Source organism: Strix uralensis, chromosome 6, assembly GCF_047716275.1.
Source record: "Strix uralensis isolate ZFMK-TIS-50842 chromosome 6, bStrUra1, whole genome shotgun sequence".
NCBI classification, from domain to species: Eukaryota; Metazoa; Chordata; class Aves; order Strigiformes; family Strigidae; genus Strix; species Strix uralensis.
The window spans coordinates 23,369,395-23,386,810 of record NC_133977.1 but is presented as its reverse complement, the minus strand read 5'-3'; the positions used below and the strand labels follow the sequence as shown (position 1 = coordinate 23,386,810).

Below are 17,416 nucleotides of genomic sequence, written 5' to 3'. Positions count from 1 at the left end.
ACAGGGCTCAATATTTGCAGTTTTTGATAGTGTTGAATCTGCTAAGAAGTTCACAGAGATCCCAAACCAGAAGTACAAAGACACAGACCTGATAATACTTTTCAAGTAAGTCCATTTAACTGAGGTATGAACTAATAATGGTCAAGGGTAGATTTAGACATGAACCTGGCTTGACCTGAGAAGTGTAAGTTTCTACACTGTTGTACAGGTATTAATAGCTGTACCTTTTGGAGACTGACATCTCAACTCTGAAAAATAATCTCAACTGTTTCTTGGCTACTGCTGTCTTATAATTATAATGGAATACTTCAAGTGGTATTAACTTAGCATATATTCTATTGAAGGGAGGAGTATTGTACAAAGAAGAATGAAGAAAGGAGACAAAACAAAGTAGAAGCTAAAGCAAGAGCTAAACAGTAAGTCATTATCAATTGAAGTGTCTGGTTTTGCTCACCTGACCAAATTTGAACCAACCTCTTAACTAATTTAACTTTTCTACAGGGAAAAAGAAGAAAAACAGAAACAAGCAGCAGATGCTGAAATGGTATGGGTTTCTTAAATCTCTATACTTGAAAACTATGCAATGCTTGCTTTTGTGTGGATTTTCAATCCGCACATAACAAACATGCTCCTGCAGCTACATTTTGTAAAGCTAACATGGGATATTCAGAGTTTGAAATTCTAGAACGTACACTTTCTCTAAGAAAGTCACTTCAGCTTTTCCAACTAACCTACAGTAAGACTTTGTTTTGTCATGGTATTTAATCTTACTTTCAAGAGACTAATTTTGTTTAAAGGATTATATCCTGAATTTAAATTATTAGGCATGTTTACCTGTTCAGAAGTGATCCTAAATGCACCATTGAGATGATCCTTCTTCTATGGAATATACAGGATCCAATAAGGATTTAATCGGTATTACATAGATTTTCAACCTGAGGTGTCAGCCTTCAGAAAACTGTCTTGTAGAATGTAAAGAGCATAACTGTCTTACAGGAACAAATGCATCATAATAAGGAAAGAAAATTTTAAAAGGAATAAAAAGGAGGGGATACCATGCAAGACTTGGACATCAGCATAAATAAGCTGTGTAGCAACAATGCCTGGGTTACTGATAGTGCTAAGGGGGGTATAACTTCAATTTCTTATTTATCACTATCATGTTTTAATAGTTTTGGGATTGAGGGGAAAAAAAGAATATTCAAGCTTGACTCTTCAACAAAAATGTGGGGTTTTTTTATTTCATTTAGAAGTCTCTGGAAGAAAAGACAGGATGCCTTTTGAAGTTTTCTGGTGATCTAGATGATCAGACATGCAGAGAAGATCTCCATGATGTGTTCTCTGATCATGGAGAAATCAAATGGATACATTTTGTCAGAGGTGCGAAGGAGGTCAGTAGAATCTTAAGGAATTAAGATATCTGTATTAAAAGTTTGAAACTGAATGATTAACTGCTTGTTCTCTTACGTAATCAAGTAAGAAACTATTTGACTGGTGGAATTGCAGAATATTTAGAAAATTAAATTATTCCCTTAAATTCTTTCAAAAGAACATAAAGATTCCAGCCTTCTCGGTTGATAAGGTCAGAACTGAGACTGTTTCTTTGGACAGTGAGGGTTTTGCTTTAGACATTTTACATCATGCAGGAGTAATGAACTTGGTGAGGTACCTAACAGGTTATGTTGTTTGTCATTCTAGCTGAATGTTTTCACAGTAAGATTCAAATGCAAATGCCCCTTTTCTTTTTAAGGGAATTATCCTATTTAAGGACGTTGCAAAAGAAGCTCTGGAAAAAGCCAAAGAAGCACATAATGGAAACTTACAGCTTCGGAACAAGGATGTGACATGGGAAGTGCTAGAAGGAGATGCAGAGAAAGATGCTCTGAAAAAAATATTGGAAGATCAGCAAGAATTGCTGAAACAGAAAACAAAAGGTCCTCCTTTTATTGGTTTAAGCATTTATAATGTCCTAGAAGTGGCACTGTGTGAAAATAACTGTAAATAGTGAATGCATACTAAATGCTGGCTAACTAAAGCATTCTTTTGAGCTTGCCAGTTAAATGATACAAAGTTCGTGACATCTTATATCCCCACAGGACGAAAAATTAAAGGAAAAGGAAGAGGGGGAAAGATACCTCAAGGTGCACACAAGGGAAAAGTACAGTTTCAGGGCAAGAAAATAAAGTTTGAAAATGAAGAAGAAGGTGGTGAAAATGATAATACTAAAACAGGTATGTCATTCTGTGCACTGTATGCAGCTTCTTTAGTACATTGAGCTTTCTGGAGAAAGACTCGTGTTTCTTACATTTGATTCAGATTTGGCCCTATATTTTAGTATTTCTGTCCTCTTGTCAGTATCAGTAAAGTAACTTTTAAGGGTCGTGTGCTTGATGCCTTCCAGAACTGTCCAAAAAGCATATTAAAATAATTACTAGATAGCTGAGGCTGTACTGCAGGGTTATTCAAAGCATTATGCATTGAAAGATAGATGGTGGTTGTCTGCAACATTACACAACTGAGACCCAGTCTCTTGAGTGGTGATTTTTTTTTTTTTTTTCCTTGAGGATATGAGAAGACTAATAGTTCTGCATATTGGTATTTAGCTTGGAGAAGATGAAGAGCTAAGTTTCTGTTCACTAGATAGGGCACCTGCTTAAACAAAACCCAGTGAAACCTACTCCTGTTAGATTATTTTCCTTCATCCTCTTACCCTCCTGCTGTGAAGTTGATATTTTAGAACATTTAAAAGCTTTAAGTCACAGTAACAAGTAAACCCTCTAGCATAGCAGTGGCTGTGGATAAACTAGAACTCATGCTTGAACTTACATGGTAGGAAGGGTTTGTTTTTTCAGAATATTTCAGGTAATACTGGAATGCTTTCATTTACCATAAATGACTACTTATTCAATCTTGCAGAACCAGCAAGTCCCAAGAAAAGACCACTAGAGGAAATGGAAAAAGAAGAACCTGCACCAAAACAACTGAAAACAGAAAATGGAGATGGAGATCAGTAATACTAAAATAAATTTAAAAAAAATCATTTTTATTGTTCCATTTTCAATAGGTGTTAAAGACATGCCTCAGTTCAGGAGTTTCTTGGCAGAAAATCTAATGAAATCCACTTCAATGTCAACCTACAATGAGAGGAAAGCTTCATTTTGTTGGGTTACAGCCTTTTTTTTTTTTTTTAAAAAAAAAGCATGCTTGCTCTTAACATACCACCCTGGAAGACTCTTTTATTTTTATAGTTTTGTTTATACTGTCAGGTCCTCTAAACTTCTCTGGCACCTCATACACGTGTAACGGGTTCTGGACTTTGTAATCTTGCGGTTATGTTGAATAGCAGCTGCCAATAAATTCAGAACTTAAAATTGCTTACTACTGAAGCCTGGATCTTAATGTAGTAGAGAGTTGTAACCGTGAAGTAGCAAAGCTGAAGGGGACTTCCATCATTTAAGTTCAAGTCACCAAGAGAATAAAACTTCTCCTCAACATACCTAACAACCTTCAAATCTTGCTCAGTCTACTTCAGGATTCTCTCTACTTCCCCTGTGGTAATGGGATACACGCCTTCTAGGCCAGCATTCAGCACCCAGGAACTTGGCTGTGGGCTTAAGCTTCCATACATTAGCATCCTGACTAGATCTTCTATTGTGGGATGAAGTGCACAGCTTCCTCCTGCCTCCCCTAAGATGGTTCTGTGAGGGTTTTCACTGGCTGCAGTTACTTGCAGTGCAAAGCATAAAACACTGAAATAATGCTACAGCTGTAAAACCCTAGTTACTCTGGCCTTCATTACTGAATTCAGTCTAAGTTCCAGTTGCAGAGAGGATCGAGCAAATAACTATTCAAAGGTGAGTCAAGGAAGCTACCCCTAGCTTTTTCACTCCTACTTTCGGTGCTGACTTTAATCTTTGTGTATAGCTTTGATTTGCATTACAATGATTCTTTTCCCTGTTCAACTATAAAATGTAGTAACAGCAATCAAACTTGATGCCGTCATAGTGAACTTCTCTCAAGTGCTGTGAGTGTTCTTCATCCAGTACATACAGCCCTAAAACTTAAATTTTCTTAAGTAAAATTTATTTACCTGCCCAGTACAAGACAGCATTTTCTCAGTTATGTTAGGTTTTATACTTACTGATTTCTTCTTATGGAACTTGTATGATGCTGGTAGGTCATATCTAAGTTCTGTGAACAGTACAAAGAATACTTCTAACACTTGAATGATTATTAGTCAATTGACTTACACCCTACACCCATGTTCTATTTCTTCTCTTGCCCACCTCTTTCCCCCTGTGTTTTGACCTCTGGACTAGATTATGACTGAACCTTTAAGCTGACCACAGTAAGTGGCTGGCTGAGATGCAGTTGTGTTTCAAGCACTTGTGCAATTTCCATGTCTCAAGTTGTATGACTAAAGCATCTAGCTGGTGATATTTAAGAACTCAGAAGATACGTGAACAACTGTCAGAAAAATATTTCAGTGACTATAAGGACAGGATGCTTTTTTGTGCGAGAACTGACCTGCACTTTGCTTTTGTTATTCAGCATCAATCTTTTGAAGCAGGAAGGTAGGTAACTTCTGCTTGAAGGTGAGATCTAGTCCAGGAAGAAATCCAATTCTAATTCTGCACAGAATATGTATTCCTCAGCTTTATCAAGTGCCTGCTTCTATTCTAGCCAGGTAGTAAGGTATTAGGAAAAAAAAAAGGGGGAGGGGGGCATGCTGCTTCAAAAAATATCATTTTCAGTGTTAAATCACACTCAAATTTACCTCAGGCTCTTAAGACTGGCTAGTAAAGTTTTAGGTACTAGCCCCCAACAAAGTGGGTGTTTTTTCTTTAACAGATTAATCTTACCTGCTATGACTTCCATCTTCACTTCCCATTCATCTGCTTTCTTTTGAATGTGCTACAATAAATAGATGAGGTAAATTTAAAAGCTTGTTTCTACACTGTCTTATAAACATTTATACCCCTCTACTTATTTAAGAAGTCTCCTGTGCTTCTGTTTTTCAAGCTGAAACATTAGATTACATACTTAACTGATCTCACATACATCAAGGTATTTGACATGATTAGTATTTACCCAAAGCAAGTTTCATACCCCATAAAGGTGTGAAAAAAACAGTGAAGCTATAGACATCATTATTAAATACCAGCTCTTTCATTGCCTGGTTAATGCTCGCCCTACTAAAATGAAGGACTTGCCTGCCGTGTTGAAGTTTTGTGAAGGGAATATACAGCGGTTTTTGCCATTTGTAAAGCAGTTTTCAGAAAAATCATATCCATTCCTAAAAAAGATGAAATTATTAGCACTGTTAAATGCAAGCTTAAACTAGAGGATTTAAAGATCTGCTTCATGCTTCAATTTTTCTGGAGTAACAGCTATTTGAGAAACAGCACTGAATACATTAAGGTACAGGAAAGTAACTCTAAAACTCGCTTTTAGTAAAAGAAAAGTGATGAAATAACTAGTTTTATTTCAAACCCAGTGATTGTTAGTTACAATGCTAAAGTTGTTAATCTGTACTTAGGAAACTGATTCCAGATCAACAAAACTCTAGGTAATTACAATAGAAAATTGTCATAAAGGAGGGAGATGTTTCATTAAAAGTGTTTCCCTTGCTATTTGATTCCTAATAATTTCTGACTTTCAGAATTACCCACCTTTATTATGCTTGGTACCAAACGGAGGGTTCATAATAACTGTGTCAAAAGTCTCTGACATGCTGTCAGATAAAGAACAGACATCACACTGAACCATGTTGATGTTCGTGAGCTCAAAGTCTTCAATATTGCTATTAAATATTTCCAGTGCATCTGCATCTATGTCAAACCCCACACACAATCTATTAAAAAAGAGTGCAACGTATTAGTTTCCTGCCAACTAAAATGGTGTTTAAATTCTATAGTAAAGTTTTGAAAGGGATCTGTGTACACAACTTGCTTTACCTAGGAAATGTAACAAACATACACTATAAATCCAGTGCTGATAAAAACAGGAGTAGCTCTGTTGCCCTTTCTCAAATATCCTTTTGAAGATTGTGAAGGAGGTTTCACGTGTTCATTTAGTGCTTTGGGGAAAGCAAACATAACTTCCAAATTCATGGCAACTGTCCATCTCTTCTACTATTTGAATGGTTATTGACTTTCTAAACATATTTAATAGCCTTATTATGCACCAGATTAAATACCTAAAATCACTTTAGTTCCAGCATTGCTATGTTCTAATCTTATTTTTTATCTTCTATGCCAGAAAAAAATACAACCAGAACTTAGTATTACTTACCCTGCTCCTAACATTGCACTTCCAATGCTGAGCATGCCACAACCACATCCTAAATCTGCAATTGTTTTGTTTTCAATATCATCAAAAGTATTGTGAATTGTATAAAGCATACATGCTGGGGGAAAAAAAAAGTCACAAGTCAATAATATCAAATATGCATCTGATTAATCAGGAAAAGCTACTTCTGCCTTTAGGAAACTGAACTAAAGGTTTTTTTGTCATGCAGAATTAAGCTGATGTTCTCACTGCCTGTAATTTTTCATTTATATGTGAGAAGTCAAAAACATTTTGATGAGTTATAGAACTCTAGATCTCTGGTGGAGAGAGTACACGTACAGCTGGGAGTATTGTTTGTGGAAAAAGTATGCCTCTAAATTTGGGGAAAAACAATAGATGTAAAATACTGGAAAAAATTAAGGTATGGGTGAGTGTCTGTATATACACTTTTACTGTTTTTTGTGTGTCATGAAATAAATCCATTTAAGCTTTCTCATTTACAGATTAAGATGTTTCTATCACAAATTATCTTTTAAATCAATTTACTTGATTTTTGGATTGTACATTAAAGTATATTTCTAATTAAAAGAAGTTAACATCATAAAAAAATATTAATTACATTCCTGCTGGTTACATTTCTCAACTGATTTTAGTGTAAAGGCTTCAAAGGAGATAATACATTAGAAAGACTTAAAATTTATTTTAAACTGCTGCTGAAGAACTAGTAAAAGAGACAACAGTGCTGTAGGTAACCTCTACCTGCGATATGAGGTCTTGTTGGATACTGTTCAAGGAGCAGTTTTGGACTTTCAAAAGTATCAACTTGTTGAAGACAGCTTTCCAGTTCTTTAAGCTTCAATTTCTTCATGTTTATAGGTTAACTAAGGAAAACAACGTGTAGTCAGTTTCAATTATATAAACAAACTACATATTATCTTAAACGATTTTACACTTAAAATCCCGCTGTACTCGGCATCTCCCGGGTGTTTTCATGCGGCGGTTTTCGGGGATCCAGCTGACGGCGCAGGGATAACGCGAGGCCGTTCCCGGCCCGCAGCAGCCCCTTTCCTCACGCACCGCCGGTAACCGGCTCCCGCTCCAGGCCAGGCGCTTCGGAGGCCCCGCGCCTACGGACAGGCCTCGCCCGCCGCCGAGAGAGGTGTCCAGCTCCAGGCGGAGCGGGCACCGAGCCCCAGGCGAGCACCTCCCCCAGCCACACCGGCCGCTCGTCCGACAGGGCCCTCTCCGCGGCCGCCGACCCGCCCCTTGACACCGCCCGCACTCACCGCGGCCCCGGCGGGGCGGGCTGAGGGGCTGGGCCGGGCCGATCCGTGGCGCTGCCGCGCACTTCCGCCGCGCCGCCCGGCCCCTCGCCGCCAGCCAGCCCCCGACGCCGGGCCGGACCGGGCCGGGCCGAGCCGCGGAGCGCCAGGCCTCCGCGCCCCGCCCCCTGCCCGCCCCCCAGGCGCCGGCGGCCGCTGCCGGGCCTGCTGCAGGGCTTCCGCCCTGCTGCGGGCAGGCGGGGAGGCGCGGGAATGCGGTGCGGCCGCGCTTGCCGCTTAATTTAACTCACAGCGGTGAGCTCTGGCTATCGCGTATTACAGCCGTGATACACGTTATCCCAGCCCTACGCGTTACCGCTGTTCGGTGTTTTTGAAAGCCCGGTCTGTCCCCCAGCGCTTTGTGGTCGAGAGTGCTGTGAGGGACAGAAAGCAGGAAACGGGCTTCCACCTGTCTGGTGAAAAGGACGGTCAGTGGGAGAAAAGTAACAGGTTTACTTACTTTTCTCACACTTTGCTCCCTCTAATCCTGGAGGGAGCCATACTGCGCGGCATGCCTCATACTGCCTGCGCTCGAGGAGCCGCCACGCAGGTCACCCGAAGGCGGACAGCCATAGGAAACAGAGGGGCAAAGGCAGCAGAGGGGGGGGTCGCCTTGGGGACCTGGGGTTTTGTTGCTGTCAGGTAAAAAGGTTACTTTCGTTTAGGGACATTTCTTTTAAGGTTTTCCATTACACAGTTGAAAATCTATCGAGCTTTAAAGCTGTCGATCAGCATGTAAGCTCTGTAACTCACATCCAAACACGTTCCTCGGGGCAGGAGCGTGCAGATGCACTCCGGCTCTTCAGGGCGCGGGGCCGTGGTTGGTCCGGACACCCCGGCCCGCCCGCCGGTCCAGCGGCCGCCCAGCCGCGGGAGCCGCCGCCGAAGCCCAGTGGTGCTCGGCCACCTCTAGCGGGGCTGCCGACCGGAGCGAGCGCGCGACCGCCGGCCTCAAGTCTCGGAGGCGCCTCCCGGGCCGCCCGCTGTGTCCCTGCCCTCGGAGCCGCCACCGCCTCGGCCCGGCGGGACCCCCGCGGCCCGGACACACCGACGGCAGCGCGGTGTCTTCACGGCAGCCGCTTCGCTGGGGGAGCGGCTGGGTAACAAAGAGAGCTCCGCCACCATCGCGGGCGCCGGCCTCCCTAGGCGGCCTCTTCGGTCCTGACCAGAAGTTTGAGGCCGGCGGGGGCGGGCGGCGACATTTTGTGGGGCGGCGGCGCGGGCCGCGCACCTGCGCGCTGCCGGGGCGGCGCGGGCCGGCGGGGAGGGCAAAGGAAGAGGAGGGGTAATGTCAGGGGAGGGGAGAGGCAGTGTCAGGAGGAGGGAGCGGGCTGGGCGGCGGGGAGGGCGCCGGTTCCGCGGCTATCGCGAGAGGGAGGCGCCGCTGGGAGGGGAGAGAGGGCGGCGGGGGGAGCCCCAGAGCCGGGAGCCCGGCGCAGCCGTAACGGCTCCTCAGTTTCCCATCATGGCGGGGGCCGGCGCCAGCGGCCGGGATAAGCGGGCGACGGCGGCGCATCTGAAGACGGCGCTGGGCAGCGAGAGCGGCGCGGCGGCGGCGAGCGAGCTGCGGGCGCTGCTGGAGCGGGTGCTGGCCCCGGCGGCGGGCCCGGGCGGCGGCGGCGGCGAGGCGGCGGCCGAGGCGCTGGAGTGGTGCCGCTGCCTGCTGTCGGGCGGGGAAGCGTGGGACAGCTTCGTGCAAGCCGTGCGGGCCTACGACCCCGCCACGCTGTGCGGCCTGGTGTGGACGGCCAACTTCGTGGCCTATCGGTGCCGGACGTGCGGGATCTCGCCCTGCATGAGCCTGTGCGCCGAGTGCTTCCACCAGGGCGAGCACGCCGGGCACGACTACAACATGTTCCGGAGCCAGGCGGGGGGCGCCTGCGACTGCGGCGACAGCAACGTCATGCGGGAGGCCGGGTGAGCGCCGGGCGGCCTCGGCGGGGCGGGCGGGCACCTGCCGGCGGGGGCGGCCCCGCGGGCGAAGCGGCCTCCCCGCCGGGCGGCAGAGGTGTGGCCGGAGCTCGGCGGCGGCGCGCAGTAAGTGGGGCACCTGCCTCCGCCCGGGCCGGCTCCCGCCCTCCCTGGCTGCGGGTCGCACGAGGCTCTGTGGACACGGCGCCCGGGTCGGGCTGAGAGGGGGGGTCAGCCCCGCCTTCCCGGCCGCCAGCGCCGGCGGGGGTCCGGCGAGGTGGCTTCCTCCTTTGTTGATGTGTGCCTTTTTTTAGGACGCTTATGCAAATCTCGTTGCCCTCGCACCGACTGCCTGCCTTCAGGGAAGTTGATGAGGCGGAGTGCAGGGGAGGCAGTACCTGGCAGCTCCCAGCTCGATGCCTTGGCCTAGCACAGCTAACCATCAAGTGTGTCCAAAGACTTTTGGACTTCATGTGAGCAGATATGTCGAGATGAACAGATTGGCTCGGAGGGAGCCATTTTTTTGTGTGTTACCAGTCTGCAGTTCATCTTGCCTTCTGTTTTTGCTATTCTCAGCTTTAAATCAAGGAATTTGGTGATTCTTGGATGGGTACAACAGGGCAGGGTTCTGGGGAAGTCAAATGCCCTTCGTATTCTGTAAGCGTGCAGACCTACTGGAGGTGATACTTAAGTACCTGGTCAGAAGAAGAGGAATGTGGTACCTCATTAAACCCCCCTTTGTTCCCTTTGTACTCAACTGTAAAAGAAAAGATCAGTCAACCAGTTACTGGGTGGAGGTGGTACCTAGCCAGTAAACTTCAGATTTCACAGCTGGCTGTCTTTTTGGAGCTCCCTCTGTTGCTGTTCATTCACTGGAGAGATAAAGACTTCACCAGAAGACAGTTTGGAGTGCCTGAGTGAGGCTTGTCTTCTGACTAGCTTTCTAGAATAGCCTCTGTCTTGATTGTCTTAGCCTTGGTGAGGTGGCATGCTTTCATAAGAGCCATCTCATCTCTTTCTAATAAATCCTGGGTTGTGGCGTACCTAGCAGAAAACACTAGAAATGTTAAAACATTTTCTTTGGTTCCTTTCATGTTTTTAACATTTACAAAGTATAATTCTGTATCACTTGCTCTCTATCTTAAGATTCCTTCTTTTTGCATTTCTATTTAGAGATTTCACTGATTCTGGGGTTTTTTTTGTTGCTTGAAGGTTGTTGTCTCTGATTCTTTGTGTCTGTAGTCACCATTCTCTTGCTTTAGGCCTTGAGGTGGCTTCATTCTTTGTTTCTTATGTTTTCCCCCCCCTTTGTTTCACAATCTGCCGTTGCCATTTCTTCATTCTTACTTTTTGGTGGAATCGTCTAGATTCCCTCCAATGGAAGAATTTTTTTCCTCCCTTTGTTTTCATTGATCTTCAGTGGTTTCAAGGGGCTACTCTTGAAGTGATTCTTTCTTTATCAGTTCTTGTTCAATTTCTGGTGATTTGCTTTCCTCAGTATCACTGAAGTAACAATTCCCCTTGATCTTGAGAAGCAAGAAAAAAAATGTAATGTCACATCTTCCAGTGCTCAGTGTGGGATAGATTTAGGGCTCCTCTTAGTGGTAGGATTTTAATAGAGCACAGACAAATGGAACTCCTTTAGGAAAATATTAAGATGATAGTGCTCTCATTCTGGAGTTCATAGCTTTCACACATGTCTTTTCCTATTTTAAACAGTTTTCTTCTTGAAGAAAGCTGGTTTAATAAAGAAGAAATAAAAAATGCTGTTAAATTTGCAGTGTAAAGAGATGCGAACCATGAGGGAGTAAGAATATTCTCCCCATTTCTGTTTACCCTACTTACTTACTTACTTTTAACAGTAGAATTCAAGAGTAAATTGTCTTGAGTGTGAGGTAGGTCCCTTCAGGAAGTTTCATCATTCTAGATAAAGAATTCCATAGTATCTGTTCAGAGGCAACACTCTTGGGCTGAGTGGTAGATTTTCCAGTCCTTGTGAATGTACAGGAGGACAATATATGGCAGTATATGGGGTGCCTACACTCAACGTAAGGTCAGCTGCTTAGCTGAAAAATTGTTGTTAAGCCAGTGCAATTAAGTGAACCGGAAACTTCGTTTGCTGTGCAAGACAAAGTAAGTTAAGCTTAAACCAATGTAAAAATATTAATGTGTGCAAACACGCACACAGTTTTGCCTATTGACTTGAATTGCTTCAGTGTAGCATGTTTAGATTAACTTTGTATATACAAATCAATTGCACAATTGCAAAGGTAATGCTTTACAGGTTAAAGTTAGGAGGCCTTCATGGTAGGTTCAGGAAACCGGAGTGTGTCTAGCCCGATATAACCTTGGCCACCACAGCCTAGGCTTCTATTAATAGCAAGGGAATCAAATGTGGAGCCTACTTATGAACTTTATCTACCATCTGCCTGCTCAAATAAAATTTTGTGTTGATACTGTATGCGAATATTATAGTCACAGTAGTTTGTTGGTTCTTGTTACCTGGTCTCCATGTTCAGAGTTTTTTGATTTGATACATCTTGAAAAATACTGGTGAAGTCTTAGTTAACTGATCGGCTGTAAAGGAAATCTCTCCAGCTTACCATCTGGAGTATCTTTTCATTTCCTTTAGGGTGGCTAATGTAAATCTAGAGATGGTTTGGTCTGGGGTATAAGGATGTGTGCTTTAATCTTTTGTTACTAATTAAATCTATAATTTACTTTTTAGAGATAACTGAGTGTTAATTTTTTATTTCTGATGCCTTTATATAAGGAAGCTGGAATACAGCACAATAGATGAATGCTCATTTGCTTTAGGTACCTTTTGTAATTCTCGTTTGCTTTAGAAAAATCAGATTATCACACTTTTGAACCTTTTGATTCCCTTGCAAATTTCAGTGTTTTTGATGATTAAGTTAATTGCAGTTGGTCTGATCTACTAAAATGTAATTTAGACTTTAGAAAATACCCAAGTTTGTAAATATAGCTGCTTGTCAAAGTATTAAAAAACTCTAGTTGTGGCAAGGTTTAATAGATTTTAAGATCCAGTGATATGTCGGTAGGTGACAAGTTTGTAGCTGTCTCCCATATGGTACATAGCCATGGGGAAATGACATTTTGCAGCTCCATCAGAGATAATTAATAATGTTTTGAAGAAGGCAAAATCTTCAGTTCTAAAGCATTTATAGTAGACTTGTGTTCATAGTTCAGCAGGCGAGTTCATCTGTTGGAGGAAAAAAAACCCACGCAGTTCAACAGGGGGAAATTAGACTGGAGTATTTTTTGGTTGGTAGATGATCTTGTGTTATAATGAAACTTGATAGTTTATAAAATAAGCTTGAAGAAAGCAATATGCCATGTGGTTATAATGAGAATAAAACTAGTCAGTAATCTGTTACTGATGAGTACCATCTCGTTTCTGTGGCTGTCCTGTTCTGATTCCGCTTTAAGTCTGTAGACAATAACCTGATATACTAGAGAGCCTCTACACTTTGGCTATTTCATTCTCCCGTGTCCTGTTTCTGAGTATGCCTCACTGTGTGTTGACTTATTTGTTAAATTAATCATGTGGGAAGCAGATGTTTTAGTGCTGCATTACAGTACAAAGACAATAATATCTCCATCAAGGGTTGCATATCCTGAAAGGCAAAAAGCCAGGTTAAGAATTTCATTAAACAGGCTTTTTGCATCAATGTTTGCTGTGTATTTGGTGGTAGTTATGGCAACCAGTGGCTCCATTGACATAAAGCGTTGCCTTCTCTTACGACTTCTATCAAAGGATCTAAGAAATTACCAATTTCCACTTGCGACAGCGGGCAATTTCTTTATCAGTAGGCATGTCTGAAGTAAAAAAACCCTATAGTTATAAGAAAAGTAACTGTTATAGATTGATGTTGTATGCCGTGTGTTCAAAAGCACCTTCAGGTACCTAGCTCTAAGCCTTCTGCAGTCCTGTCTCTAATGAGCCATGCTTATCTTTCCAATTAGCTCTGTCTTAGAGTGTATATCAGCGTAGGTTTCATGGAGATCCTATCTGAACTGCACACTAGATCAGACTTCTCTCTTTCCTTTTTTTTTTTTTTTTTCGTTATGTCTCCTTGGGGAATGATGTATCTGTTGGGTGTACCATGATCCCTTAAGAAAAGGCTGGAAAATTAACCTTGCCTCCCCTCGCTGCCAACAAGTATAGCCTGCTTATTTTCTTCTGCTTCAATTTATTTAGAATTGTCTCTGTTTTTACAGTGCATTAATATGTTTGCACTCAGTAAGTATTATTGAATAGTTTTATTTTAATTTAAATTTTGGATAGTAGATACCTAGTATTGATGACCTTTGCCGCTCTGTCCCCATATACTTCTTTCCCTCCTTCTGACTTGATTCCTTATTTTATCCCTTTTCATTCATATAGAAATGGCCTTGCTGTTTGGTTTGGGAGCTATGGAGGAATATATTATATTTCTTTTACTTTCTGTTGCTACATAAGAGTAAAGGACCTTTTTCATATTCTAGATATGAAAAAACTTTAACAAATAGAGTGACAATAAAAAACCAAGCTTACTGTTGAGAAACCTATTATTAATAGTTAGCTTTGGATGTTTTCTGTGCATGTTCATCAGGCAAGGTCTCTTGTATCATCTTGGGTTGTAGTAACTGTGATCCACTTAAGATCAGAAAAGTCAGATCTGCCTGTGGCTGGGTTCTGGGACATACAGCTAATAACTATGTTACTGGCGTTAAGTAGATTATGTAGTTATTTTATGGAGTGTCTTGCAACAGTGAATCTCATGTGTTTAACATACATATAGCATGTTGCTGCTTCAAGGTTGTCCCTTCCACTGTGACTCTATCAATTGTGTTCTTTAGCAGTAGACAAGAAGGTTTCAGTTCTCCAGGACCTAGGGTAGGTTTGGTAATGCAGCTGCAAGGAGGGAAGGGTGGTCTTCTGGACCTTTCTTCAAGAAGTTGCTGAAACAGATGCTTTATCAACAGCACGAGACCTTACACATTGTTAAGGAGTTTAGCCTCTGAGCATTATGAAACTGTGTAAAAACACCCTAGCGTTGAGGATTATTGAGTTGGTACAAATGGCGTTCTGTAGGATCTCTATCAACTCCATACAGCTTCTCTGCTTTTGAAGTCCTTTGGGCTAGCAAGGACTTCTGGCTGAAGGGACTGAGGAGAATTCTGAGCTGTACTGCCTGTTAGCCTGACATGAGAGTCTGAATAAACCCATGACCATCTACTTCTGGTGGGTGTGACTCTTCAGAACAAAAACTCCGCTATCTGATCTTCCGCATACAAGGTGCAGGAGTTCATACTGGGATTCACACTGACCACAACATTTCAAGGAGCCACAGTTACCATGCATTTATAAATAATTGATTCCCTCTGCCCTCCTCCTTGTCTCCCCCAGTAAGGCTTAATATTTTGTATCGCTGCACAGTAACATTCAGTAGTTTTTGCAGAGCTTTATATTAGGTCTCACCCATGGAAAGCAGAAAAGATTTCAGATCACTGTGTTGATGAAGTCCATTATGACATACAGTGAGCTCACAAACCTGCCTGTCTTGATTCTCTTAAGAATGTCTATAATTAGGACTACATCAGCCTCTAAATTAGTTGCTGTGATGTTTTCCAAATGGTTAACAGCCAAGTGATAATTTTGTATTACTGCTTTTAGAGCTGTGGCCTGACTAGATGCCATGTACTTTATACATGCCTCAGGAATAATGTGCAGTTGTTTCAAAGGCATCAGTAAGATACTTGAGCGTATCAGTATACATAACTTTAAACATTTAGATGCCTGAACTCTTGCTGTATTAGTCGCTGAACAAACTTAAAATAAGTGATGGTTCTACCCCAAAGCTTTTGCTGATAGGTCCGATCTGGTTTGATGGACAGAACAGTACTCTGAAGATTGAGCTCACAAGATATTACTGCTGTATGTCTTGTCTTGGCTTATTTATGATATGACTTGACTATCACTTTGTAATATACTTTGGTATATATTCAATTTAAGAAGAACTGGTGTTTTGGAGGTCTCTGGAAACAGTCTTGTTTAGATTTGGGCTAACCAGCGTTGATTTTCAGTTCCTTTGCTTTGATCCCATCAACTTCTAAAGCTTCTTTTATCCCTTTTGTGAAACTATCAGATGTCCCAGGATTCTAAGTTTGCTATGTCAGGGTGGAGTGTTATTTATCTGGTATGCATCTGACCTACATGGAGCTGTCAATGGATCTGTTGGCAACAGAATAAACATGATTTTGGATGTATGTTTGGGGAACACATTCCTAAAGAACTTTGTCTCTTGGATCTTTCTTAATGACAATTACTATAGGTTGATTCAGAGTTCAGGCTGTTCTTCCTTTTAGCTTGCAGAATATCAGGAATTTTATATTTTAAAAAAATCCTGGAATGGTATCTGACAACTGTGGGTGATTTTAAATTATAGTATCCTAGGTGCCTTCCTTTATACAGGGTTCTGGTTGTAAACTTTGAAAATAATATGGTTTTTCTTTACATCGAAGTAATAGAGATAGGTGAGTATTACAATAACAAGGACTATATAATGAACTCTGTTGCCTTCATCAGGATGTATCTCTCTGTTTCTGCACAGCGCCTGCAGTGATAATAGCTCTGGCATGAAACACGTGGCATGAAAAACTTTCCAAGAAAACTGGAAATTACATATATCTGCACCTTGTCTGTAGGAGGCCTGACCAAAGTGATATCTTCAGCTTAAGTTGATAGCTTTTATTAAAATCCATACATCTTACGCAAATCTTGAAGAAATGAGGGTTGTTTTTACATTTGTCTAGCACTGTGCAGTCACTTAGAACTTTGTCAGATGAAGTATTTGGGCCAAAATATTACATGCATTGTATGTTTGGCCTGTTTAAATTTTCTTGGGAAAATTTTTTTAGCCAGAAAAATATTTTTAACTCTGTTTTGGAAACTTGATTTTTGTTCTTTAATTAGAAGATATACTGTCCATGTGCTTTAAGGTAGATAATTGATGGGACTCTGAAAGCAACTGGGCAGGGAGACTGTATGTGAAATAATGGTTTGGAAAGAGTGAGGACCAAGCAAAGATGGCTCTGATGAGCTGGGACCAGATATTCTGTTTGCTGATCTGCTTGTCTCTCAGACATACTTTTGAAGTCACCTGGGAATTCTGCTTTGTGAATGCTATGTAAGGCTAAGAACTCTGAAAAATCAGATCCTAAAAATTATGAAATTAAGCATTCAGAGCTAGAATACACATTGTAGCTTAATTTCTCTCTAGGTCTGTATTTGAAAAAAATAGATGATACCTTTAGACTCCATACTGCAAAAGAATATTGAATGTAAATATTTTTTTTGTGGGCTTTTTAAGTGTTAGCCTTCATGAAGATTGCTATTTAGAGTTGGATTTAAAGAGGATTCTTGTCAATGCCTTCTTCAGTACAGTGAAATACTAAATTAACTGCTAATTTAAGAAGTACTGTTCCTTTTCTCAACTGAAAAGGCTGTAGTTCCCGTTGGACAAAATGGTTAGAGACTGTATTCATACATGCAAATGGATAAATTAAGATAATTTTAATAATCTTAATATTGCCATTAATGCCATAACTGAGGCCCTTTTAACTTCTAAGGGCTTCACTTTGCAATCACTGTGATATCTGAAAAAGCTGCACAAAGAGAATGGGTATTATATTTGTAAGTTAGCTAGCCGTGTGTCTGTTATTGTACAAACACATTTTAAACGGTGTGTAAATCGAGGCTTTTCGATCAGACTAGGTAAATGCAAGCTGTGCTTAGATGGAATTACAGTGCATCCACCCTTTTTATAAAGAGAGTATTTTTGCAACAGAAGATTGTGTTACTCTTGAATTTCTCTGTTGTCTATCAA

General features: G+C 42.0%; 3 protein-coding genes across 16 annotated transcripts in view; 2 read left to right on the top strand and 1 right to left on the bottom strand.

Annotated features, from left to right (window-relative positions):
* The window catches only part of SSB (small RNA binding exonuclease protection factor La), a 33,802-nt gene extending 30,424 nt beyond the window's left edge, over positions 1 to 3,378 (top strand). For both annotated transcript variants that reach the window (XM_074873282.1, XM_074873281.1), the window contains exons 6-12: positions 5 to 105; positions 345 to 416; positions 502 to 544; positions 1,251 to 1,391; positions 1,751 to 1,934; positions 2,097 to 2,231; positions 2,917 to 3,378. In XM_074873282.1, the coding sequence (XP_074729383.1) occupies positions 5 to 105; positions 345 to 416; positions 502 to 544; positions 1,251 to 1,391; positions 1,751 to 1,934; positions 2,097 to 2,231; positions 2,917 to 3,014 (774 nt within the window). In that variant the 3' untranslated portion in view covers positions 3,015 to 3,378. The remainder of the gene's footprint in view (positions 1 to 4; positions 106 to 344; positions 417 to 501; positions 545 to 1,250; positions 1,392 to 1,750; positions 1,935 to 2,096; positions 2,232 to 2,916) is intronic.
* Positions 3,023 to 8,822, bottom strand: METTL5 (methyltransferase 5, N6-adenosine). 7 transcript variants are annotated; one of them, XM_074873295.1, is made up of 9 exons: positions 8,367 to 8,822; positions 8,074 to 8,248; positions 7,051 to 7,172; positions 6,295 to 6,409; positions 5,673 to 5,854; positions 5,214 to 5,296; positions 4,863 to 4,914; positions 4,142 to 4,191; positions 3,023 to 3,134 (listed from the first exon to the last, which is right to left on the bottom strand). In XM_074873295.1, exons 3-9 carry the CDS (start codon positions 7,157 to 7,159, stop codon positions 3,081 to 3,083), a joined length of 645 nt encoding a protein of 214 aa, XP_074729396.1. In that variant the 5' UTR covers positions 7,160 to 7,172; positions 8,074 to 8,248; positions 8,367 to 8,822; the 3' UTR covers positions 3,023 to 3,080. The 7 variants fall into 7 exon arrangements, 5 of the variants coding, with proteins under 5 accessions (XP_074729396.1, XP_074729394.1, XP_074729392.1 ...); XR_012629491.1 differs by lacking the exons at positions 8,074 to 8,248; positions 8,367 to 8,822 and adding an exon at positions 4,528 to 4,602 and having other exon boundaries at positions 7,051 to 7,571; XM_074873293.1 differs by lacking the exon at positions 8,074 to 8,248.
* A 225-nt stretch (positions 8,823 to 9,047) lies between these two features.
* Positions 9,048 to 17,416, top strand: part of UBR3 (ubiquitin protein ligase E3 component n-recognin 3) — a 116,138-nt gene continuing 107,769 nt past the window's right edge. For 3 of the 7 annotated variants that reach the window (XM_074873253.1, XM_074873251.1, XM_074873249.1), the window contains exon 1: positions 9,054 to 9,530. In XM_074873253.1, the coding sequence (XP_074729354.1) occupies positions 9,079 to 9,530 (452 nt within the window). In that variant the 5' untranslated portion in view covers positions 9,054 to 9,078. Of the gene's footprint in view, positions 9,531 to 17,416 lie in introns of all 7 variants that reach the window. The other 4 variants (XR_012629489.1, XM_074873254.1, XM_074873252.1 and 1 more) reach the window with 2 other exon arrangements.

Coding starts and splice junctions, on each gene's coding strand:
- METTL5 (XM_074873295.1), bottom strand. CDS start 7,159: ATGAAGAAATTGAAGCTTAAAGAACTGGAAAGCTGTCTTCAACAAGTT. Junction 5,855..6,294: donor AGTGCAATGTTAGGAGCAGG/GTAAGTAATACT, acceptor CTTTTTTAATAG/ATTGTGTGTGGGGTTTGACA. Junction 3,135..4,141: donor AGTTCCATAAGAAGAAATCA/GTAAGTATAAAA, acceptor CTCTCATTGTAG/GTTGACATTGAAGTGGATTT.